The 25756-nt window shown below is 41.2% G+C and overlaps 1 protein-coding gene across 2 annotated transcripts; it reads left to right on the plus strand.

The window, feature by feature from the left end:
- Nucleotides 1–9644: 9644 nt before the first annotated feature.
- Nucleotides 9645–25660, plus strand: SEC61A2 (SEC61 translocon subunit alpha 2). Of its 2 annotated transcripts, XM_064503236.1 has the most exons (12): nucleotides 9645–9805; nucleotides 10834–10901; nucleotides 14652–14717; nucleotides 16183–16261; nucleotides 19668–19799; nucleotides 19947–20056; nucleotides 20667–20820; nucleotides 21813–21973; nucleotides 23010–23207; nucleotides 23426–23617; nucleotides 23774–23850; nucleotides 24558–25660. In XM_064503236.1, the coding sequence occupies exons 1-12, from the start codon at nucleotides 9799–9801 to the stop codon at nucleotides 24742–24744; spliced, it is 1431 nt and encodes a 476-aa protein (XP_064359306.1). In that variant the 5' UTR covers nucleotides 9645–9798; the 3' UTR covers nucleotides 24745–25660. The 2 variants fall into 2 exon arrangements, with proteins under 2 accessions (XP_064359306.1, XP_064359360.1); XM_064503290.1 differs by lacking the exons at nucleotides 9645–9805; nucleotides 10834–10901; nucleotides 14652–14717; nucleotides 16183–16261 and adding exons at nucleotides 16585–16712; nucleotides 17681–17783.
- The last annotated feature ends 96 nt before the right edge of the window (nucleotides 25661–25756 follow it).

A 25756-nucleotide genomic window follows, 5' to 3' on the forward strand; every position in this document is an offset into this window, starting at 1 on the left:
CCTCTTCTGGTTTGTTTTTTAACCCCCAAATTATAGTGCTAAATTAGTCCATTGGTTTAGTCTTCCGTGTTGACCAGAAATTTGTAACTTATCTTTTGCTTTACCAGTGAGAAGTGCATTTAAGAGCTCTCTTTTCCATCTCTTTTCCAGTCTCAGGCTACTGTGCTGTTTCACTATTTCATGTGGATGTGACCTGTTTTCAAGGGATTTCTTCTACTCGCTTTCTTCCTTCAGTGGTCCCTAGTTCCCACACACATTCTTGCTCGTGCTGCAAGAAGGCTGAAGTTGTGACCAAGTAAGAGCAAAAGAAAGGATCCAGAAACCAGAGTGCAGCAAGGCAGGCTGCAAAGAGTTTGAGGGACAACTTTCCAAAAGGCATAATAGTGAGGCCTTTTTTAGACACACCAGAAACTTGAAGGGCAAAAGGCAGGGGAATTAGGAGGTAGAAGGGGCTTGTCAACAAGATGGAGTTGTAGCAAAAAAAAAAAAATCTCATCGGTTATTCTGGTTTGCTTTTTTTAGGGGGGATGGGATGTCCTCCATCTGGAGGCTTCTTGGGAGGTTCCTGAGCCAGAACTCTTTGCAGTGTAGGTATCAGAGGCTCTGTCTTGAAAAAGTATGTTAATAAAACAGATTATAGAATTATATTATTGTAGAATGAGTCTGTGAAATGAACAGCAGGAAATAACAGAACATGAGGGCTGTCAGCCAGGTTTTCTGAAGGAGCTGAAGTGTGATACAGGTGTTTGAAGTACTTGCTTCCCAAAGTGCTGACCACATACAAACAGGATTTCTCTACCACTGTAGCATGTTTCTAAATTTTGTGAGGAAAATGTATTGGTTTGCAAACCAATATATATTTTAATAAGAATAAGCTTTATTATTATTCTTTAAAAAAACTAAACAAATACAGAATTAAACTATGATCCGGTATTTAAATCATGGTCTCCTACACAGTGATTTGAACGATTCCCTTTGAAGCATTCCAGACTTGATGCAGAATAGGATAAATTTAGTCCCAGCTTTCTAGCTGTCCTATTCAATGGATGAAGCTGTCTCTGTTATGAAATCCAGCTACTCACAAGATCATCTGTCACCTCTTTCAAACTGTCATGCTAAAAAGTTGCTCAGTTTCCTTTCCTTTAATCTAAAACTGGACTTCTCAGGCCCTAATAGCTTCTCTCTAATGAGTCAGTCTTGAGAATCATGTAGTTTGGAAGGGACCTCCAGAGGTCTGTCTTAGAGCAAGTTATGCAGAGGCTTTAACTGTCCAGTTTTGAGCGGCTCCAAGTATGGAGATTTGACAGCTTCTCCTGGCCCCCTTTCTATTGTTTGACCACCCTTGTGGTGAAAATACTTTTCCTCATTAAGTCTGAATTTTTCAGTGTTCCTGCATCCATCTGTTGCCTCTCACTTTTCCACAGTTCATTACCAGGAAAAGTCTGGCTCTGTCTTCTTTACATCCTCCCATGAGGTAGTTGTAGGTAGTTGTAGTCAACAGTAAGATGCAGCTGGATCTTCTCTTAAGGCTTAACAAGCATAGCTCTCTGAGCCTCTCCTTGTATATCGTGTCATCCAGCCAGCCCTTCACCATCTTGGACTTCCTCTGGACTTGATCCAGAACATCAATGTCTGTCTTGTATGGGGGATCCCAAAACTGGACACAGTATCTGGATGAGGTCTCAGAAGTGCTGAACAGAGAGGAAGAACCACTTCCTTTGACCTGCTGCATACACACTTGTTATGCAGTCCACTAAGCAGTTGGCTGCCTTTGGCCAACTATTCTTCTATATTCTTTGCTGCAAGAGCTTTCCTGACCCCTGTCGAAGTTACTGTACGTCAAGTCCCTCAGGTCTTTTTGTGCAGAGCTGCTTCCTAGATGGGCAGCCCTCAGCCTGTCCTGCTGCATGGTGGTGTTCTGTCTCATGTACAGGACTTGGCCTTTGCCTTCATGAGGTTCCTGTCAGCCTATTTTTCCAAACTGTCCCGGTCCCTCTAAATAGCAGCCTTGCCCTTCCATGTGTCAGCAATTCCCCCCACCAATTTGGTACCACTTGTTGGATGTCCTCCATGCAGTCTTTTCATCCAACACTCTCTTTTCAGACCCCTTTCTTTCTGTGTGGATCTGGAAACTACACCAGAGTGTGGTTGCCTTTTTTTCCTTCCCCAGAAAATGAGTGTACTTCTTTTCCTTGCTAATAGCTTTCCTGGAAGCATGGCTGCTGTCGTGAGCAGCACTCAACAGCTTTGCTTGCTGTTTTTATATTCTTTAAAGATTATATGAAATTGTAGCTCAATATTTTTTTTAGATATGTCATAGAAAAACAAGCTGCTTGCAAGTAGCACCCATTTCTGCAGTGGTCATGATTTGGTTTCCCACATACAGTCCTTGAAGAATAGGCAGTGGGGTGGGACTCTTGTGACTTCTCTCCATTCCCCCCACAGCTGGGGTTGTGGTGGCCTTAGAAGGGCTGCAGGTGGATATATGTTTTTTTTTTTACCAATGATTTTTGAATTTTGTGTCAGGGTGATGGTCAAAGTTTTTCCTGCCTGAAAAGAAAACCTTTACAAATGAAGAGCTAATTCTCGCTCAAAGTCCTAAATGTCAGAGAAAAATAACTAAATGACACAGATTGCACTAACTACAACAGAACTTTGCACTTCTATAGCACAGAGTAGATCAAGAGCCATGAAAGTTTCTAGGAATTTTCTTGTTTGTAATAAGATAAAGAGAGGCTGGATGGTTTGATTTTTTCCTCTGGTGGCTTTCAAATCTTTTTTTATTTTTCACAGAAACATCAGAGCTTACAACCCTTCTTCATATGCCCCCAAAATAAAAAAAATAAAACAACAGAACAAGTACAATTCAACATGAAACACTTTCATCATTCTTTTCCCTTTTCATGACCTTTCATGAGTCATTCACTCTCTCGGGAGGGGCCTCTTTGTGACCGGAGAACACAGAGGGACATATTCCTGAACCACTGAGGTGCCAAACGACCTGAGAGAAGCGGAAAGCTATTGCCTTGAGATGCACATGAGCACAGTCATGTGCTGTTTGCATGTCCATGAGCACAGTCAAATGCTGGAGGACTGAGCTCCATGTCCCGTGAATCCCAGGGCTCTCCTGGGGCACCATGTGGCAGAGGGCCACGTCTGTCCTCGCTGGGCTCTATCAAGGAGCCAGGGCCCCAGCACAAAGACACAAATGGGGGTTGGTCTGGAGGCACAGTCTGTTGGCCTTGGAGAACCTCTGCTCTAGCAATGAGACAAGGTGTGCAGGAGGGGAGGGTGACAGCAACACAGAAAGGAGTTCAGCTGAGCCCCTGCAAGCAAGGAGTGATTGCAGGTCTTTCCATTCCCTGCAGGAGAGCTTCTGAAACCCATCTTCCTCCCCTCCATGGAGTAATCCTGCTTCCCTCCACAGTATGTGGGAACTCTGTGTCCTTTTGGAGGACTAGTGCGAGTGCTGACTAGAGCTCCCTAAGGGCTTTGAGGCTCTCACTGAGCTTCCTAACAAGAGTTGGGGGGGGGGGTGCAATGGCATGGGAATAGTCTCCAGAGTGGTGAGGTAGAACCAGGAACATGAGAGGGTAGGGGCCAGGTGCACCAGACTGGCAGGACCTAGGGGAACAAACCATGCTGCTGTTTAGAGATCCCTGTCTGCAGGAAAAGAGAAGTAGCAGCTCTTGGGAAAACAAAGAGGAAAGAAGAGCTGTCCATTTTCCAGTAGCCCCAAAGCAGATCAGAAAGCCATGCTAGAAGCAGAGGACTTTTGGCAGTTGGGTTGCTGGAAAGGTGAGCACTTTTCAGCACAGGACAGCAGGAAGTCAGCTGGATGCAGAGATGCCAAGGCAGTGAAGTCCTCAAGCACCTCAAAACCCCAGGTTGTGCTGGATCTGTAACGGCACCCAGACTGCACATGAGATGCTCAAGCCACCTTCTCCCAAGTCACTGCCAGCCATGGGCCAGAGCCAGCCAAGTCACAGAGCAAACAGGAAGGCACAGAAAACCTCTTGGCCAGAGTCTGGCTTTGGCTCCGGATAGAGATCCCCACCACAAGACACCCTGGGAAATGTAAGCCTGGCTGGAGTCCTGCATGACAGAAGAGGAGGTCCTGATGCCAGGAGGCCTCCTGAAGTGGTGAGAATGAGTAGCCATGATGCCCAAACTGTCACAGGGAATGTGGCTTCAGGTCCCAGCTGGTGCAGGGTGGCAGGGAGGGCTTGTAAGGGCTGAATGCTGCCAGAGTGAGAAGGACTGGGAGCCACTGGGGCACTGCTTGGTGGCCCAGGGGCAGTCAGGGGCCCCCTGGCCATGTACAACCAGTGGGCAGCGCCTGGGTGCCCCAGGAGGTGCAAGAGGAGGCTGAAGGATTCCCAGAGCATCTGTGGGGGACCAAGCTGGGCCAGGGGTGTTTATGGGCTATGGAAAATCCTGTCTGGAGAGAAAAACAACCTACCATTTTATATGGAAATAAAAGAAACCTCCTACAGACCTGACTGAGAGCAAAAAAACCCAACCCAACTTCTTACATAGAAACAGCAGAAATTTTCACAAGCCCTTCGGAATCATAACTGCTGCAAAATTTGTATGATATAAAGCAAATATAGAGCAAATATCCTGCTCACAGAAAGTGACTGGAAATGGTTTTGCTTTGCAGCAGTCTAAAGAGGCTAAACTGAGCTGCTCCCCAGTAACCCAGTCCCCACACTGGGGGAGGGTCCCAGGCTCTGATGGTGATGGCAGGGAGGATGCACAAAGAGCCAGAGTCCCCTGCTCCAGCCATCTTCCCATTGCCTCTCCATAGAAATAATTTTCCTTTGAAAAAAAGATCTCTATTTTTTCTCTTGAACTTCTAATTATAGGAGGAATACCAAGCTGCCCTCACCGCAGCTGCTTGCTAGGCTCTGAACAAAGCCTGTCCAGATCTTTGTCCTATCCCTCCTCCATTTCCTTCTGGTATTGCCTGTTCATTAAAGCCAAAGAGCTGAATGGCTGCCATCACCACACGCTCTTTTTATAGCACCCTTTCTGCAAGGGCACTCGGCTTGTGAAAGAAGATAATGTAAAATTCTTCCTCAAAGAAGTCCTATTTTGGGTGGCCAGCAGGAAGGTTGAATGACCTATTTCCTAGTAGAAATCTCTCCTTGGAAGCAATATTTGTGACCCAGGCTGTTGGGCATTGAGAAAATGAGCCTCAGCTGATGAAACGAAATGCCTCCTGCCCCCTTCTGAGAAAACTTGGGAAAAAAAGGAAAAAAATTCCCCAAAGACGCTCCTGTCGACCAGCTAAAGCAACGGGCACCTGGTTGGAGCAGTGAGTGCTCTGTCTTTCCTGTGTCTTTCTTCTCCCCTCTGGCAAGAAAGAACCCCCAAGTCTTTTGCTCCTGCTGTGGTGGCTTTTGGGGGCTCTGAGAGGAAGAGGATGGCCCTGTGGCATGGGGGACATGGGGCAGTGTGGAGGAGCCCAAGCCTCTGTTCCAGCTGCTCAGGAACTGTTGGAGGGAAAAATATTTCTCTGTAAAGGCAGCAAAATCTCCAGTCTTCTCCCTTGCAGAAATGACATCCTACCCTCGCCCCAGCTGCTTCTAGGCTGAACCTTGGGCTTTCTCTGGGACTTGTACCTCTCTGAGGACAAAGCCCTATTTGATTTTTTTTCAAACAGAAATGAAAAAAGCCTGAATCTAGGGGCACCAAATTCATAATTGATCACTGGTGGTCCAGGCCTTCAGTAGGACAGAGAAGCCCTCAGTGATGCTCCTACACTCAGGTCCTGGGACCAACCACCACTCTGCCAAGATGTTCTTGGGGTTTCTTCTCAGTGTCCATGCAGGGCTTGATCGATTTCAGTTGTCGCTCCCGGGTATTATATTGCTGCCCTTTCTCTTCTGCCTGTGGCTTTTTCAACTTAACATGTTTTGAAGAAATGCTAAAAAAGTTGTTTGCCCGCTTGTTCCCAAGCAACATGAAGTTGACACCTCCCTACTGGATCACCTCTGTCAGCTTGCTGGGTTTGTTTGGTTCATCCCCCTAACAGTAGAAAATTATGTTATCAAAACTATTTGAGAGAGCGTGCTTGAATAAACCAAGCCCACCATGAGCAAAGGACCTTTCCTGAAAGAGCCAAGTGGAGTTTAACCAAATCTGGCACTTTCACATGCAAAGTCCTGGTGTGTTAGGAGGGGACAGGCTGAGGGCGAGATTCAGCTTCACCTGGGGCAATGGCTCCCAAAAGCTGCTCTGAAGCATGGCTTTGTATCTTACTCTAATTAGTTCATGGATTCATACGTTACCTTTATATGACAAGGAAATAACTCTGTAATCTCTCTGCTGTAGTCTGTTGTTTCACATAGCTTCATTAGCAAATCCATCTCAGTGACATGAAATATTTCTTTCACCTTGCTCTAGCATTTTATGTTTTAAAAGACCTACTTCAATCCATTCTGAATAGCTTTATCTAATCAAGACATACTCCAGTTTAAACTACTGCTGTGGGCTTTCTGAGGATTTCTGACCATGTTCCCCAGGCAGTAGACTCTTTCAGGAAGAAATCACCTTTCCTGAGAATCTCTAGAGCAGGCATATCTGGCTCTCCTTGCCTGGGTGCTGAAGCGCTTTGGCAGTGCTGGGACTACTTGTCCTCCCAGGGGCAGGATGAGCCCCTCAGGCTCTGCTTGGGTACCCAGTTCCCTTCTGAAATGCTGGCCAGCGAGGGAGGCTCCTGGGCTTCTGGTGGATCACCTGTACAGCTTCTGTTGTGGTACAACTGTAAACTTGCTCATGCAGCATCTCAGGCAGCAAGGTCTCCTGTGGTACAAACGCTGACTCTGTAAATCTGCGTGCTTTACTAAAAAAATAGAACGACCGACTGAATCATTGAAAAAGCAGTGGGCAGGTTTGGAGTGGAAAACAAAGGAAAGAAAGGAAACAGAGACCTGTGGGACCTGTAGCTCTTGTGAAGGAGTCAAAGGAAAATGATGTAGCTGATTTAAAAGCATTACAGAAAAGAGGTAAAGAAACTGTGAAAGCTGTTTGTATGGCAGAAGGTACCAATCAAGTAAAGGCTAAGGAAGAGAAAACTATTAAAGATGCTTTTACGCGAATCACAGGTGTTAGATTACTGTAACAGATGGGGTGCTGCTTAACGATGGGAGTGAGTTACCCATGTATGCAGCATCACCTCAATTCAGGGAAGTTTTTCAATTCAGTATGCTTATATAGATTTGCATCAGGACCAAAGCTCCCCAACAGAGAAACAAGATGTGCAGGAGCACAGACACTGTAGTTGGTGTCCATATGAACGCTTATCTTTGTTCCCAGTTGCTCCTCTATATGATAGACGTAGCTGAGGGAGGTGGAAAAGCAAAAAGGAATGGCAGTAAACTTGCAAATTTAGAAGTGTTTGTAGCTTTTAATTAATTTTACATTTTAATAAATCTGTAATTGTAAATTTGGTAAATGCAAGGAGTGAACAGCAGATGATGAGGCAAATATTAAAAAAAAATCATTGTAAGATTACTCAAAGTTACATTCCTCTATCCCTTAAGACTGAGCTGATTCTTTTAAGAGAAGTGGTTCTATCACTTGCAGTTAAAGCTTTGGAAAAGTCTCAAAAATATGATAACCTAATGGCCTTGGTAGGTCTTTTTGGTTTGTTTTGGATGGTAATCTAAAAGAAGGACAAGAATTTGGAGAGAACTGGGCAGACCTAGTGATAAAATTGTTGATTTCAGCAAAACTCTGAAGCAGGAGTGTAAGGATAGGAGTCTAGGAGAGGGATTAAGAAGACAGATCTGAAAGAAAGGACAAACTAAGTTCATTTATTCAGCTGCAAAAAAGAAGTGTTGTATTACATCCATGATATCACCTCTGTAAGCTGTCAAAATACAGGAAACTCTTCTGAAAGAGTCTCCGCCTTGTGTTTTTGGCCCCAGGTAAGGGAGGATGTACGAAAGCACGGTGAAAATTGCTTTGTTTGTCCCCCAGACAATCCAGCTCCTTTTACAAAAGCCTCCCTAAGCTCTCATAGACGTGACAAACCATGAAGAATTTTGTGGGCACATTAGTAAAAATGCTGTGGAGGAACCTAAATTTCTTCTACGCACGGGCAGAAGCCTTTCCTTTGGGAAACAGTACTGTTTACTACCAGGGCTGCAGGCTCATGCGTCCACATCAGTGTTTGCGCTGGGGCCATGGACTCCCGTTGGGGCTGTGCGTCTGTGTCCGTGTCGGGTGTCTGCGCTAGTGCCGTGTTGCGTGTCCACGCATGGGCTGTGGACTGACGGCAGTGCTGCCTGTCCGCGTTAGTGTGGCGTGTTCACACTAGGGCCGTGGACTCGTGCTGGGGCCACGTGTCCATGTTAGTGTTGCGCGTTTGCGGTGGGGCCGCCTACGTTAGTGTCACGTGTCCGGGTTAGCACCAGATGTTCACGTCGGGACTGTGTGTCCGTTCTTGTGTTGCATTCATGCTAGTGTCATGTATCTGTGTTGCGCATCTGTTAGTGGTGTGTGTTCGCATGCCGTGTGTCCATGTCAGGGCCACGTGTCCGTGTCAGTGTTGCGAGTCTTGTGCCTGCGTCGCGTGGCAGTGTCGTGTCTCCGTGTGTCAGGGTGATGTCTGCCACGTCCCTAAGTCCGTGTCCCATGTCCATGTCACATGTCCATGCTGTCAGTGTCTGTCACGTGTCCGTGCTGTGTGCCCATGTGTCAAGTCTGTTGCATGTCCATGTGTCAGTGTTGTCTGTTGCGTGTCCGTCAGTGTCGTGTCAGTGCTGCGTGTCCATGTCATGTGTCCATGCTGTGCATCCGTGCCAGTGTCCTTGTCACGTCCATGAGTGTCATCTGTCCATGTTGTCTGTTGTGTCCATGTGTCAGTGCCATCACATGTCCATGCCTGTCATGTGTCCATGCTGTGTGCTCCTGTGTCATCTGTGGCATGTCTGTGTGTCGGTGTCACGTATCCATGTGTGCCGCCTGTCCACGTTGTGTCTCTGTGTCACATGTCCATGTGCCTGTGTTGTCTGTTGTGTCTGTGTGTCAGTGTCATGTGTCTGTGCGGTGAGCCTGTGTCCGTGTGTGTCTGTGTGCGTCTGTGTCTGTGTGGCATGTCCATGTGTCCGTGTCCATGTGTCAGTGCCCAAGGCCGTGTGGCATGTCCGTGTGTCTCTGTGGTGAGTCCATGTCCATGTGTCAGTGGCCGTGTCCCCCTGTCCCCGGCCCTGTGGCATGTCCGTGTGTCAGTGTCCGTGTGGTGAATCCGTGTCTGTGTCCGTGTGTCAGTGTCGTGTGTCAGTGTGGGGAGCCCGTGTCCACGGCCCCGTGGCGACTCCCCCCGCCGACGCGGGCCGGGTCGGGGCTGCCCCGAGGCACGCTGGGAGCCCGCCCCGCCCCCCGGCAGCAGCCCCGCCCCCGGGCTTCGCCCCGCCCCAGCGCCGGGCACGGCGGGGCCTTTGGGTCCTTAGGCGCTTTAGCTGCCCGGGCACCGCCTGACCCGCCCGGCACCAGCGATTCCCTCCCCTCCGAGGGCCCCGCTCCCGTCGCTCGGCGGAGGGCGGGGCGGGGCGGCGCTCCGGTGCCGTTCGTGGCTGCTATATCTCTTTCCCCCGGCGCGGGGGCAGCGCCCTCCCCTCGGGGAGACGTAGTCGTCCGCGGCGATGCCTGCGCGCGAGGGGGAGCGCGGGGCGGATCCTGCGTCACGTGAGGGCGCCGGCCGGCGGCGGCGGCGGAGGGATCGCGCCGCGCGCGGGGGGCGGGAGCGGCAGTTGGAGCGGCCGGGGCAGGCGCCCGCCCGCCGCCATGGGCAGTGAGTACGGCCCGGGCCCGGGGCGGGGGTGGAGGCAGAGCCGCGGGCCAGGGAGGCGCTGCCCGAGCGGGCCGGGCTGCTGCCGGGGGGCGCCGCTCGGGGGGCGCCGCTCGGGGGGCCGGTCTGTCTCCCGGCCTGAATTTCCCTTGGTGGCAGGCCGCTCCCTGCGGGCGGGGTGCTGCTTCTGCGGAGCCCTGTGAGGGGCTGGAATGAGTAAAGCAGAAATACGGCCGGGCAGAGCAGTGTATGAGAATAAAAATGCCGTTTCCACACGAATTGTAGTTAACTCCTTTGGCTGTGTAGCGAATGCGTTTTTCTGAGGAGGGACTGCGGAGTGATTTCTGTGGCTGCCTCTATCTTTTGGGGCTGGGAATGATGTACAAGTGCTAACCACCAAAAAAAACCCCTATGTTTCAGAATTTTTTCTGCGGAAGAGCTCAAGCTGTTGAGCTTTTGGGTGTTTTTAAAGGAGAACTTGTGAAGAGGGATGCATCAAAAGTTGAAGTAAATACCGCAGAGTTCTGATTGGATGAACTGCTGCAGTGATTTGAACTAGGATTTCTAGTTTTTTCTTTGTTTTAGAGATTTAGCTCTTCTGGTAGAACGCAAGGTGTCAATCTCCATGTGGGTACTCTTTGATGTCAGCATGCTTTGTTTCTGCCTATAACTAGCACAGAATGATACTAGGTCACTTATTTTTAGATGGAATATAATTTAGTTCACTTCTGGTGATACGTGCAGTGCTGCTCCTCATCTAAAATGACGCTAAACCAGCCTTGGGGGAAAAAAGGGGATAAATCACTATCTGACATTAAAAACAATTTTGCCCTGTTTTGATCTGGTTTAAAAAGAGAGCATCAGTTTTCAGGCATTGAATTAGGTGTTAATGAAATAGAATTCACTTATCAAATGTTTTTATTTACATTTTAATCTTTCTCTCTTAAAGGTAAATAAAATTTTATGGAGTTTTATGATGGTATATAAGTTTGTTAATATATTCCTCTCCTTTTTTTTTTTTTTTTAAACAGTTAAATTTTTAGAAGTTATTAAACCATTCTGCGCAGTTTTACCTGAAATCCAGAAACCAGAAAGGAAGGTGAGCATCACATTGTATTTTTACTTCTGTTGGTTCGTTGGTAAGAAAATGTTGTGATATTTGAGTCCATGCTCCACTATAAATAGAGGCAGTGGGCCCTACAGTAGGACATACCCTTTTTTGGAGGGAGGGGCAGAGGAATCTACCTTAACATAAAAAAATTACTATAATGATGTCTTACTCTGGTAAAACAACTCTAATAAGTTGTTCCAGTGGGTAATTATGCTAACTCTATTTTTAAGTGTCATATTTCTAGGCTAAATTTATTTAGTTTCAGCTTCCTATGATTACATCTGTTTTTATATTCTAGATCAAAGTTTTCAAGCTTTTTTTCCCCTGTGGGTACAACTGTTATCAATGGCTTTGAGTACTGGCAGCAATTCTAGGCTTTGAACTGGCTTGCCTATTACTCTGAAGAGACTTTTGCTATAATTTAGGAATCAGAAATTTATTTCTTCCTTTCCTACAGAGTATTTTCTACTCCGATAGCTGTATGTCTCTTTGGTGAAGTTGGAAGGTAATCCGTGAGGTAGTTCAGATAATAGCTCCCTGTTTACCTACTGTATGACCGCTTTGTTCTGAAATCAATCAACTGACTCCAGTTACAGTTGTTCGGTCTACTCCTTTAGCCCTAGAACCTCCTCACAGTCCTCTCTGAGTTTTCTAGATCACAGTTAATTTCTGTAGATTGAGGTGATACCTGTCCTATCAAAAATCATTTTTTATTTCCAAATTTTAGGCTTAAAAAGACTAAAGCAAGCACACATCGCCTCGGTTATGAAGGTGGTAGTTAGAATAACAGATGTACCTAATATTCACTGTCATTACTGGTATAAAAATTCCATAAATGCTAAATACTGATTTTTCTTCTTAAAAGAAAATGCATAGCTGAGAGTATGACACCATAGCTTTTCTTCAAGAGAATCCCCCTATGCTGATGAGATGTCCTGGAAGGTCAGAAATGGCTGCAGAGATGTTCATGCCAATAACCATAGTTGAGTGTGCTAGATTGAGGAGAAAAGATGCAGCAAAATCTGCTGATTATTCCTCTTTGGGGCTGATATTTTAGAAGATAGGGATTTATCCCTTGGCTCTTTGCCCCATCTATCTTTCCTTGTTGCCTTCCAGCATCTTTCCCTCTCAGGACAGGTCTCCAGATAAATGATTTCAGTCAGACATCTTCACAGCAGGAACCTCCAGAGCCAAACCCTATTCGCTTCGATTAGGGTGCATGTGATTTGTGCGGAAGGTACCTTTGTTTCTGCAGCAGCGAACCTTAGTGCAGTCTTCTGGTGCTGGTTTCTGACACATATTTGGTTACATCCAGCTATCCCACTATCTCTCGTGAAGTGGATGGGAAGAGGAAGCTAACACCAATCTATAGATATTGGTGTTTCTGTAATTCTCAGAGCCAGTTGTCGGTTTTTTTTGTTTCTTCTTCCTCCCCTTCAATTCATCAGAGAGGAAGAGAGATTTGGACTGTCTGTGTCCTCCATCAGCAGATGAAGGAGATCAAAGAGGTGGTGAGATTCCTGTCCTTGCTCCTTGGGGCCTTTTCTTTTTCAGTATCCAGGCCAGTGACTACTGGTTGTCTGCCTTGTAGGAATTTGAGATGAAAACATGCTTGGGAACATCTTTCCTAGAGGGAAGAGCCCTTTGTCTGATCATTTTAAACAATGTTGCTTGCTTGTATATAGTCTACCGAATGGCCTAGGTCATTCAGTAGAACCTATCCTCTTTATTATCTGATGTTTTCCTGTGAACTCTCACTGGTAGCCACCATTAGTAATGGTTTTAGTGGGTTGGTTAAGGCTAAGGCAAGGAACAAAAATATCAAAATAGGAACCCCCCCCCCCCCCCCACTTTCTATAAACTTCTGTTGATTGTTGAAGGAAGATAAAGTTTTGTTTCAATTGGGCTCTCACTGAACTCTTTTCCTATTATTTCTGATGACGGAAGTTTTATTTTTCTGGCACTAAGGAGTGTTAGTTTTGTGCTTTGGTCAAGTTCATTGACACAAGCAGTTGCTGCTTTTTGCAGTTACTAGTATTGGTTCATATTTGCCTTGTATGCACAGACTTCCCTAGGAAATGGAACAGACTGTTCAGAACAGCAAGAAGCTGGTGCTTAAGTCACTTGATTTTCACAAATTGTGAGAAAAATGTTGAAGGAATGAAATGTCCAATTGGATCTCATCAGATGATGAACTGTACTGTGTCTGTGCTTGTTACTGTTTGCGGCTGAAGAATCTTGATCATTTGTATTTTGCTGTTCCTGGCATATGGCATCAGGGACTTGTGAATGAAGTGTGATTTGGGTGATACAGAATTTCTCTAATGCTTGTATTCACCGTAGTTATAGAGAGAGCCAGAGGTGCTACGGAGCCTAAGAGACTGATGCCTCAGAAGCTAAGCTTAGCTGTTGTGCTGCAGAGTTAATTTTGTTTAGCATTTTTGTTTAGCATTCTGTTTAATGTTTTTTGTATTTAAAAGTCTATAGAATTCAGACAGCACTTGGTAAAGTGGGTTAGCTCGGTGTAAAATCTAACATAAGATACTGTTTGGGTTTATTTGCTGTTGTCATTATTATTATTATTATCTGGCCTCTTTTAAAAGAGTAAGGCTGTATCAGCAAATACATTAAATTACTGGGATGTTTTGCTTCTAAGTACGTGCTTTTAATTATAAAGATACAAGCTATTTCTTCTCCTGGGCTATCTTAAGAAGTTGCACTGCTGCATCAATTCATATCTTGTCATTTGAGGGTGTTCAGGACCTATGAAACGAGGCACTAATCCTTTTTCTTGTCACTTCTCTGCAGGCAGATTCAGTGGCTGGAGGCAGAGAGCTAGTACTTCTGCTGTTTCTATCTTACACGTCAGTTCATGTCACGTTTTAGTAACTGCTGTACTCTTGGCTACAGTGAACACACTTTTCCCAGTGTATGGGATAACCCTGTGGAGGAGAGGCGTGAACTTGAACATAATGCTGCATCTTAGCTCTCTTGGTCTCCTCAAGTGCGTTTCCTTCTGCCTCAGGATTTGAGTAATCTCCTGATTAGAAATTAAATTTCTATTCTTGCACCTGGAACTAGTTATAGTATTCTGTCTCAGCTGTTCTGACCCTGAGATTCTCTTCCATATATTAGTGACTGATGATCATTGATCTGACAGTCTTTTAGAAGTAATACGCAATTTACATAGCTAGAAATATTTTGGAAGAAAAAAGTCTAAAAATTACTTTGTGGTCTATGTCCATGAACATCACGGTGAATTTAAGCTTCCTCTTAACTTCGTTCTAAATATTTCAAATTACTGTTCAAAACTCATGGTTCTTCTGGTTCTTTTATCACTTGCCTTCGCTGCAGTTAAATCTCTTTCAAAGCTTTATAGTTTCAGATCTTTCAAGTTTGTTCTGGTATGTCTGTATTTGTAGCTCACACTGGTGCTTTTCTGTAAGTACCAACTTTGTTAGATTATTACAGATAAAATACGTTTTTCTAACTCAACGTCAGGTGCACTGCTAGATCCCCTATAAGTTTTCTTTGACTACACAGAAATCCCATGAGTTTCTCCCTGTATAAGATCTGAAAATCTTATTGAAAATGATTTCTAATGAGAAATGATGCTCTCTGGTTTAATATGTTCACCTTTAATTCTGAACAATGTAACATTTAGTACTAATATGGTACTGGAGTGAAAACTATAGATACAATGAACGCATTAATCGCTATCTACATTCTGGTCCTTAGATCCAGTTCAGAGAGAAGGTACTATGGACAGCTATCACACTCTTCATTTTCTTAGTATGCTGCCAGGTAGGTACTGATCTTTTTGTGTTACAGAAAGAATACATTCTGTGCATGTAAAATATGCAAAATGTGTGTATAAAATACACTCTGTGTATATAAATATTGGCTAAAAGTGTGAGAAATTCTTGTTTTATGTTGACCTAACAGTTTCAGTTATATAGTGTTAGCAGTGACAAGTTTGAAAATGAAGTAGGAGCAAGTGCTTTTACTTGATGCCTCTTGAACGAGCTTGTGTGTTGTAAAGATTGCAGGAAGATGTTTTTTCTGAAGTGTCTAAGCTGACATTTAGAACTCGGTCTTTGTGAAAGTACTGACAAATATGTTAGCTAAAACCCCTCAAAATACAGATCTTTGTAAACATCTCCATAATCTTTATTACTCATAGTTGCAAGAGTTCCTCGAACCTGTACTTGGGTTATAAATGGATAGTATTGTTTTTTAAAGAGTACTTAGATATTGCACAAAATTAATATCCATGTATTACTTGATCTTTTTTTAAAAGAACATTTAGTCCTCTTAGGTCATTTAAAGTGAACCTTACATCTCCAGAGTTAGCCTTTTAGTTTATATTTATTAACTTGAATTTATACTTTATAGTCAGACTCTGGAGCAGTAGTTTAAGAATTTTGATGTTTAGAACAACAAATGGCTATTGAAAGGCTGAAAAGCAGCTCTCGTACGTATCCGTTTTTGTGTATCTAGAGATAGAAGAATATGTATTTTATCTGTGTTTCCTAGCTGCTGGATATATGCATAATTAAGACTTTGAATCTGTAGGAAAGATTATACTAGGTGAATAGGAAATCAAATAGTGCAGACTGGAATGCTGTCATCTAGAAAAACATAGATTTTGGATTGCCTGCACTCCCAGCATGCTGTTTTCCAAGTTAAGAAGACCTTAGAAGCTTAGAAAGATACATACATTGAAGTTTATGGTATATCTTTAATTTGTATTGAAAAGAAATGTTTAGGACCATTAAAAATTTATGCTTTTTTTATTTTTATAAAACTCAAAATTGCTACAAAAATGGTGGTGAAATAAATAACGGTGTATTGTATATAAAGTTTTTAGGGTCTTAATGATTTGTGGTAGCTAACCTATTTATTTTATACTTTTTCTGTTTTCTTTAGGGGATTGTATTACTCCCTAGCTGCATCTGACAGGCGTTCACATCTTTACCTCTAATAATCTGGCTAATGTGCTTTGAATCCCCTTTGTAGAGATTTCTGCTTTTTTCCATAGAAGAATCTTAGGTTCCATAGTTGAGACCTCTGAGTCATACCCCAGTTGGAGGATTAAAATAGATGGTGTCAGTATCTCTAGTGTATATTCTGGTTTAATTAAAAAAAAAAAAAAGTTGGAATAAATTATCCTAAACAGTGTAACATTTGAGTCATTACAGGTTAAGCTTCTTGGATTAAGGCAAGCTCTTTTTGTATATATGCTTAATACCTCTGTGTGCTTGAACAGATACCTTTGTTTGGAATCATGTCATCAGACTCTGCAGATCCTTTCTATTGGATGCGAGTCATTCTCGCGTCAAACAGAGGTTAGTAGATCAATTTTTTCTTCTCCATTTTGTATGAGCATAAACAGACTGGAATAAAAGTTGTTGACTGTTAAATTGATCTTGAAATATTAAATGTCATACACCCAGGTGTCTTGTTGAAACACTTTGTAAAGTGCTTAAAACAGATGTAATGCTTTGTATTCATAAATGACTGATACCTGAGGAATACTTTATCTTAGGAATGGGAATACTTTATTTTAGGAATGGGAATGTCCTTTGACATGTAAATGAGATTCATTTTGGTTCTTGACTTTAGGGCTGATTCTGTTTCAAACTGTAGAGCCATCTTTTTCTGGTTAATATGTGGGACATTGTCTTCCTCTCACGCCAACTAATGAACAGCAGTAGTGTGCGCTGTGAGAGCCTTGACTAGAAAACACCTTACACTTGCAGGTCAATTTTGCCTCATGATACTTTGGCAATGTTATGGGTGAGTAATTTTACAGATGGGAAAGCTAAGGGCAGTGATGTTTGGTCTTATAGTTTACCGTTAGCAAGGTCAAACTCACTTATTTTAAAATAAACAATTGGACCCCAAGGAAATCTATAAGAACTTTTGTACTAATGCTAGAGGTCTAAAACTAAGATCAGTGAGCTAGCATGCATGACTTTAAATGAGAATGCTGACCTCAGCTGTGTCTTGGAAAATTGGTTGGAAGCAAGAAAATCAGTGGCACCCTCCAATGTGAATGTACAAATTATTTAGGAATGGCAGAATGGGTCATACTGGTGAAGGTAATATATTCAGGTAAATAATTTAGCTGTTTCAAACTTTATTGCAGAATTTGTAAATAAAAATTCTGTGTCTCAATAGCAGCATGTGATACTAAATATACTATCCATTATGCAACCAGGATGGGGTTACTGGCCAAGAAAAGACTGGAAAGGCTGTGAAGGCAACAAAAAAGGGTAGTGGGAAAGTTAATTTACACCTCAGTCTTCATTTCACATCGTACAATGACATCTACTCAGTTGACTTATGTTTTTGAAATCCTAATTTTCTTGCTTGTTGGAAAAGTAGAGATTTCCTTGAGAGAGGACATTGGATTTGGTACTGAGCAGTATCTAGACTGTAAGATGCAAGTATGAAAGAACCAGAATATGATGATGATTAATGTTTTCGCATTTTACATTGTGGTTAAAAAAAAAAATCAATGCAATCATACTTAAAAGAAAAAAAAAAAAGAAATACTTTAAATGAGGAATTTAGTAGTTAAAAGGAAATTAAAAGAAGACTCCAGACAGGAGGGGAGGTGCTTAAAAACACTAAACTTTAAGTTCAGTTTACTTATCAAAGGCTCTTCAGGAAATTAAACTATTGTGGGATAGGAGGGAACACCTGCTAATGGATTAAGAACTGTTGAAAGGATACAAAGAAATGTCTGTATAAATCCATAGGGTGCCACAAATTGAATATTGCATGCAGTTCTAATCTACCATCCCACGAAGGACATAGTGGATCTAGAAAACACTCAGGAAAAGACAACAGGGCAAATCTAAGGTAGGAGTTAATGTATAGAAAGAGATCCTAAATAAATAAGCTTTTTTCATCATATAATGTGTTATGTCCCAAATGTCTTTGAAATCTTGATCTCTGGGAAAAAAAGTGAATAGGGAATGGATAATCACTTTTTCTCATCGTGCAATGAGGAAGGGGCAGCCATTGTGGTTATTAAGCAGCAGATCTCACACAGAATAGATGCAGAAGTCGCAAGATGCAGCTTCTGAGTAAATTATTAATATATGGGGAGAAGGGACAGAGTGATGCTTCCCCCAAAGAAGGGGCCCTGTTCAGAGAGGGGCTGTGAGGATACATAAGTTTCTAGTCTGATCAGCTATGAATATCCTTTTTCTACTTCTTGATCTTCCACACAACCCTTCAGGCCTTGCTTCCCATGTCACTAATTCTCCAGTCTGCAGTGGCTAAATACTTTTTTTGTTAATAATTTTGCTGATAATTTTATGATAGATCACAAATATGCTGCAAGTAATAGCAGAGTTATGCTTAGGTGATCAGAGTTCAAAATAACTGTAAGCTGACTCTCATCGTAATCTTCCTGGTGGTATTGCAACTTACATAATATTTTTTTTTCTGAAGTTATGTCCCTTGAGTGACCACGTAAAGGATGGTTAAAAAGTAATTTGATTTGGCTTAATTTAATATTAAACTTTTAAAATGTGTCCTCACACAAACTTTCTTTTCTTAGATTTAAAGTTCCAGCTTGGGAAATGTTGGAAAGATTGATCACTTGCTAGTTTAGCTTCTTAACTTTCATCCAAATTTTCAGTATTTTGTTTTTCTGAAATTGCAACATCTTCAGATGAAAGCGATTTTTCTCTAATTTACTGAAGGATAAATTAAATTTCAAAAGTGATCTTTTTTTGTAATGCTGTTGCACTAAAAAGATCAGGTGGAGGACTGTTTTTGTATTAAGATGAGAGAGTGTTTTATTTAGACAAAAGATGGGCTTTTTCTCTCTGGTTTTAATTGCTTTGAGTAGTTCAGTTCTGCTTCCATAACACTTTATAATATAACTGCAGGATATATCAGTTCTTGAACAAGATTTTGCTGGGAATAAATCTGAATTATAGTATTTGGTGATAGTGCTGGTGTTGTAGGTGTGACAGTCTGAGGATGCAAGCAAAATGAATTCTGCTCTACTTTTTTATTATACCAGGTGAAGCATTTGGGGAAAAAAGAGGCAGCTTTTCTGGTACAAGAGTACATACTGCAGAAGTAGTGTTTTGTGAAGCCGTACCTTCCTGATTATGTTGTATACCGTTGGAAAGTTGATACCTAGGTGACATTATGCCAGTTAGCGAGGTGGCAGAGTAGAGCATCTTAATGACATGTGTGGTTTTTTTTTTTGGTTAAGGATTGGTTTAATCCTAAACTCCTGTGCTTTTAACTAGAGTCAGTGATTCTGAGAGTGGCATATCAACTACTGTGGATCTGCAACAACTTTCTTGCGGCCTTCACAACTGAACTTTTTGAAAATGTAATGGTTGCAGTTGAAGTGGTGACACTTTCTCCAGTGAAAGGTTCCTTGATATGATATGTCAAAAAACTAGCTGTGTAACTTGCCTAGCTTCAACGTGTGTTAAACTTCAGTGTTAGCCCAGTTTCACAAAAATATTTAAAGTGAAAGGCTGTATATATTTCTCATGCTGCCTTCAAAGTTACAGATTTTAACACATCATCCTTTGTGTGAGGAGAGGATTGGATTTTTTCCATTATGCCAGTATTTGAATATACATGTTTGATGGGTTATGAAAAATGTACTCTATAGGTCAGAAACCTTTCAACAGTCCTAATACCCTCAGAGTGTAATCCGTTAGGAGAGATTCTTGAATTGCAATTGTATTAATTTTTCTTCCTGTTCAGGTACATTGATGGAATTAGGTATTTCACCTATTGTGACATCTGGTTTGATAATGCAGCTGCTAGCTGGAGCAAAAATCATTGAAGTTGGTGATACTCCAAAAGACAGAGCCTTGTTCAATGGAGCCCAGAAATGTAAGCACTGTTCTGATTAAAATTAATAACCATCTTTTTATTCTTGGGAAAGCAGCCTGCCTAAGTAAAATACTGGGTGTGAGATTTCTTTAGTAGCTGAATTCAGAAGATAAGTTTTTAAAGGATTTGCTTTCTCTCTTGTTTTAGTATTTGGGATGATTATTACCATTGGGCAAGCTATTGTGTATGTTATGACTGGAATGTATGGAGATCCTGCTGAAATGGGTGCTGGAATTTGTCTTCTTATTATAATTCAGGTTTGTAATGAGCTATTTTGTGTGTAACTGGGACTGGTTAGCTACAGTATAGCTGGAGGGAAAGAAAACTTATCTCTTTCCATATCTGGTTGGCTTTTATTTATTTGCTTATTTTTAATACTATAAAGCATCATCATTTCTATCTATTTATAAATATGTATGAGAAATTATAAATCTTCCATAAGGGAGGAGAAAGCTGGGATAATTAATATCATGAATGTTTCAGATGGGAGTGGCTCTTTGATTCCAAATACAGGAATTAATAGACTTTGAAAGCACTTGCTAATATTAAGTACCCCAGAGGAGTTCTGATTAAAGGGTGCCGATGCAGCTTTGAGACATTATCCTGTAGGGCAAAGCAGTAAATGCACAAACTTAAACACTTTTTTGAAAAAAGCACTTACTGAGTAAACTGTTAGCTAGCATCAGTGTTGAAGTCGCAGAATGTGTAGGCATGTGTATGTGAGAGGGCAAAAGTACTGCTTTATTGATACTTAGATTAAATGTTTAATGATCAGTCTCTCTAATATGATGAAACACTGAGGCAGGGAATTAATTCTTGACTTGATTTATTCTGTATTTCTGCTCAGTTTTGTTTCTTTTCCCACAGCTGTTTGTTGCTGGTTTGATTGTGCTGCTGTTAGATGAGTTGCTACAGAAAGGTTATGGCTTGGGATCTGGTATTTCCCTGTTTATTGCTACCAATATCTGTGAAACCATTGTCTGGAAGGCTTTTAGTCCCACTACCATTAACACTGGCAGAGGTACATGTGCTGTTACAGTTAGTTACAACATGTTTTGGTGGATGTATACTACGCATGAAGTTTATCAGATATTTATTGGATGCTTATCAAAAAAGATGTTTCAATGTGTGACAATTAACCATTAAAATCAGCTGCCTAACCTTGAAGGTGAAAATGTTGTCTGACTTAATAGAATAACTGCCTGAAGATTAATAACCCATACATTTACATTTGATTTGCAGTAGTTAAAGTGGGAACAATAGCCCCTTGACTGAAGATTTTTGCAATTCCATCTTATTTTAGCATAATTTAGAAAGAGATAAGATATTACATTCTGTTTGTTTAGGAGAGTTGTTCATGATCCAACTGTTGTCTGTGGCTACAGGATACTTTTATAGTTAGTGCCTCCAAATTACTCTAAGCCTATTTGATATGTCAGAGAGTACCATCCGTCCATTTCTCAGCCATTCTTTGTCAATATCTGGTTGTCTTGAGAGCATGGACATACCAAATTAATATACAACCTGTACCTGCATCAACAAGTTTAGTAGTTTAATGCATATATTTGAAATCCTGAGCCCTGTTTTTCCTTTGCTTTAATTTTCATATCTTCATATTTCTAGTACTTTTGTTTATTGTGCTGTATTACTTTTCTATAGGTACTTTTCTTCTCTTTCATTATTTTTCCTTCCTGTCTTCCCCATGCCCTCAGAAAATAAAAGGAAAAGAGTATATTTTTTCCATGTGTGTGAGAATTCTAGCTTTTTATTCAGTAATAATGTTTGATAGGTGATTCTAAATTCTACAGACTAAATGCTGAATTCTACCAAAAAGAGACTCCTAGGTTGTGATAGATTTGTTGTAACAGGATTTCTGTCTTATTATATCTGATTATATATATATATGTGTAATTTTTAAAACTGTAAATTAAAGCCAGATCTTTAAACTAAAAAAGAATCATATCTTCCTTTTTGGAAGTCTTAAATTTCTTTTACTTTTGTTGCTGTATGCAGGAACGGAGTTTGAGGGTGCCGTGATTGCATTGTTCCATCTTCTGGCTACACGAACTGACAAAGTCCGTGCTTTGCGGGAGGCCTTCTACCGACAGAATTTGCCCAATCTCATGAATCTGATTGCTACAGTATTTGTGTTTGCAGTAGTTATATATTTCCAGGTAAACCAAAAAATTCCTCATAGCAGATCTGAAATTGCTTATGCAGAAGTGCGTGGACTCTAGACACTGCATTCATTGAGCAAAAAATTATTGCAAAAGTTAAATTAGAATAACTGAAGCTTTGAGTAAGGAACTTTCTTCATTCATTTTTTTTCGTTTCAATATTGTTATTTCAGTAATGTAGCTCTGTGACAGTATGACTGTTAAATTTTATAGCCAGAAGGACTTTTACTCAGATAGTGTTGTAATCTCACAAGAGTGTTCTTCTAAGGGACATACCCACTATGAGTCTGTATTTATTAAAACCGGGTTCTAGGACTGCAGTGTGTTTATCATACAAATAATGTACTTAATATTTATAGTTAAGTTAAAAGAATACTTTTGGACAGAGCTAGAGAACCTTGCTTCTTTGAGGTTTGCATGATATAGATTTGTTCTAGAGAACAACAGTGCAGTTAATGCATAGTTTTTTTCCTATTTTTTCTCTAAATATTCAGCCCTTTGTTTTCAAATTCGAGTATATGTTAAAAATGGATGCTAAAGGAGATCCATATGATGATTTTTTTTTAATGTCTTTTTTTTTTAAGCAGTTCGGACTGAGTGCTGGAAAAAAAAAAATTAGAATTCTGTTTTTTAAATGAGGCTTTTCTTGGGCCTACTCAGATAGAAATTTAACCCATAAAACTGAAGGCCGGGCTTACAAATACTGAAATCTGCTGATATTGACCAGTTAAAAGCTGTTAAAGGTTTTTATCAAGCTCTATGCTACAAAGTAAATGTATTTTAGAGGAATACCATTAAGCAGATGAGAGATGATGTTTATGTAAGAAGAATGTAATACAACGAAGCAGTAACACTTAGAAATCCATAAAATCTGTAATCTCGATTGTAGCAGAAGGCATTTGGGCTTTACTGTTCCATACTTTGCACTCCTTATTTATCTAGCAAAAACTGTCTTCCGGAATAGCTTTTAGGCATGCTAGGAGAACCTTCTATTTTAGAAATAAACTTGGTGCATTTGTGTTCTTTCTCTTAGGGATTTCGTGTCGATTTACCTATCAAGTCTGCACGATATCGTGGACAATACAGTAGCTATCCTATCAAGCTCTTTTATACCTCCAACATTCCCATCATTCTGCAGTCTGCCTTAGTTTCAAATCTCTATGTTATTTCCCAGATGTTGTCTGTTCGTTTTAGTGGCAACTTCTTGGTAAACTTATTAGGACAGTGGGCAGTAAGTATTTTACCACTTTTTATATAAATATATATATATTTATATAGAACTGTGTTGTAAAACTTTGATATTTAATCAGTAGAAAACTGAAATACTTTCTAACACTCCTGTGTAGATGCTGTTTTAAACATTGCAGAGGAATTACTGCATAAATGTAGGATAGCAATGTGAGACATCTGTGAGAAATAACTAATTGCCTTTTTCTTCCTCTTTTATAGGATGTCAGTGGTGGTGGCCCTGCTCGGTCTTATCCTGTTGGTGGCCTCTGCTACTATTTGTCTCCCCCAGAATCCATGGGTGCAATATTTGAGGATCCTGTCCATGTAATAGTTTACATAATTTTTATGCTGGGATCCTGTGCATTCTTCTCAAAAACTTGGATTGAGGTATCAGGATCATCAGCAAAAGATGTAGGTGTTCTGGTGAATGTGCCTAATTATTATGTTTTCAGATGTTGCCTCTAACTTAAAACCAACTAGTTTCTAACTGATCACAGTTATTACTCTGACTAAATATCAGCTGATTATGAAACACTGCAGTAGTTTCATAAAATTATGTTTCTGCAGGTTGCCAAGCAACTCAAAGAACAACAAATGGTGATGAGAGGCCACAGGGATACCTCAATGGTTCATGAGCTTAACAGGTGAGAAAGTTCTAGGTTCCAACAGTGCTGCTGTACTGGGGAGGTGTCAACTAGAGCAGATACTGTCTGAAAAACTGGAGTCTTGTTTCCACTGTAAATCTCAAGATTTTTCCTGTTCAACTGTCATCTTTCCTGGTAAGGTGAAAGGTGTTTATAGCAGTAATTAAGAGATTATCCTAGTGTCTTGTGTTTAAGCAAAAGATAATGCAGAAATTTGGGGTGAATCTGTTCCAGGTTTGTAAGAGGAAGAGACTTTGATTTTTACAGTTGCTTAATTTACTATCACTGAACTAAGATGACACTACAATAGTAGTATTTTCTGCAATATGTAAGGTCTGCAGATCTAAATGGAAAGGCAGATTTATCCCTACATTTATATAGCATTTCAATGTCAAAGCAGTTGTTCTTGGTCCTGTGGAAGTTGTATACCATGTGTATATACAAAATTATTATACTATTAATTAAAAAGCTTTGCCAGTGTTTAATGATTCATAGAGCTTTTCTATCAGTGAATATTTATTTTAGTTTCTACTTTGTGTACATACACTTTAGAAGATTGTAATAGTTTATGGCAGAGTTACAGCTGCAGCTCAGAAGTTCTCTAAATATGCTGGCTGTTTTCTTTGCCTTTTAACATCTACAGTAGTAGATGTATTACTAGGCCCTTGGATGAAAAGGAATGATTATGGATACATTTTTTGTTACAGGTATATCCCTACAGCGGCTGCATTTGGTGGTTTGTGCATTGGTGCCCTTTCAGTATTAGCTGACTTCCTTGGAGCCATTGGGTCAGGCACTGGCATTCTGCTTGCAGTCACCATTATCTATCAGTATTTTGAAATATTTGTAAAAGAACAGGCTGAAGTTGGAGGAGTAGGTGCACTATTTTTCTAGATGTCCAAATATTTCATGGTTTGTGTGAAAGGGAAAGTATTTTGACAACATGCATCATTTAGTCCAATAATGCTATTTTCTTTTTACTTGTTTTAAAGTGCTAGTGTCCCATTATTGTAATGGGCATTGAGCAATGCCTGTGTGCAGCATCAGTACCAGCTGCCTTAAGAATAAAGTTTACATTATCTTGTTTAAGTATATCTAGTGTTGCCTGTAATGCTGGAAACCAATTCATCTACCTTGCTGTTTCAAACACTACAGTGAGATGGTAAAATGTATCAGTTTGATATTGGTAAACATTTTTGCACACAGCATTAAAATGTTACAGTTATTTCCCTGTTCTTAGTAGGAAAAAAAATCTGAGTTCAGATTGCCACATGCCAGTATTCTTGACAGAATTTATTTGTAGCCTGTATTTTACATGAATTTTTTTATACTTTTTTAACTTGCATTTCCCCATCATTGAACTCGGCACTCCTTATTCCTTTGCGGTATCTCCACCTAGGCACCTTTCTCTTAGCTCTGAGGGTGGACAAGCAAACATTGTATCCCAGACTGATACTCATCTCACCTATGAACTGGTTCTGTGGTGGATTGCTGCATTGCAAGGCCCAGAGCACTTCAGTTTCTTGCCCTGGGCTTCCTGTGTGGCAGCATGGTAGCTGCTGTCATGCTAGCAAGTCAGCCCAGTAGTTTTGTTTTATACATGTACTTGTGATAACTGTGCCACCGAAACTTCATGTCCACTTTGCTTTTGTGATTCTAAAGAACAAGGGCAGATTCCTAAAGCAGTGTTCATAGAAGGGAAAGCGGGGGGGGGGACGCACAGTTCCTGCTGACAATTTATTTATGTTGCTGCAGTTTACAGCGGCAATGTAACAAGTGTAAACATTAGACAATAAACTTATTTAATTAAGCTCTCTACTGTGTCTTATCTGTGCAAGATATTCATATGTAGTTTCTGATTAATATGCTTTGTAAATGAATTGGATGTGGAAGGTTCCCTTCTTTC

The sequence above is a fragment of the Dromaius novaehollandiae genome, chromosome 1 (genome assembly GCF_036370855.1).
Source record: "Dromaius novaehollandiae isolate bDroNov1 chromosome 1, bDroNov1.hap1, whole genome shotgun sequence".
Taxonomy (NCBI): Eukaryota; Metazoa; Chordata; class Aves; order Casuariiformes; family Dromaiidae; genus Dromaius; species Dromaius novaehollandiae.

Excerpts from the sequence above, each read along its gene's own strand:
- SEC61A2 (XM_064503236.1), top strand. Across the intron at positions 10,902-14,651 it reads TCCAGAAACCAGAAAGGAAG|ATCCAGTTCAGAGAGAAGGT; the intron begins GTGAGCATCACA and ends TCTGGTCCTTAG. Across the intron at positions 23,851-24,557 it reads ATGGTTCATGAGCTTAACAG|GTATATCCCTACAGCGGCTG; the intron begins GTGAGAAAGTTC and ends TTTTTGTTACAG.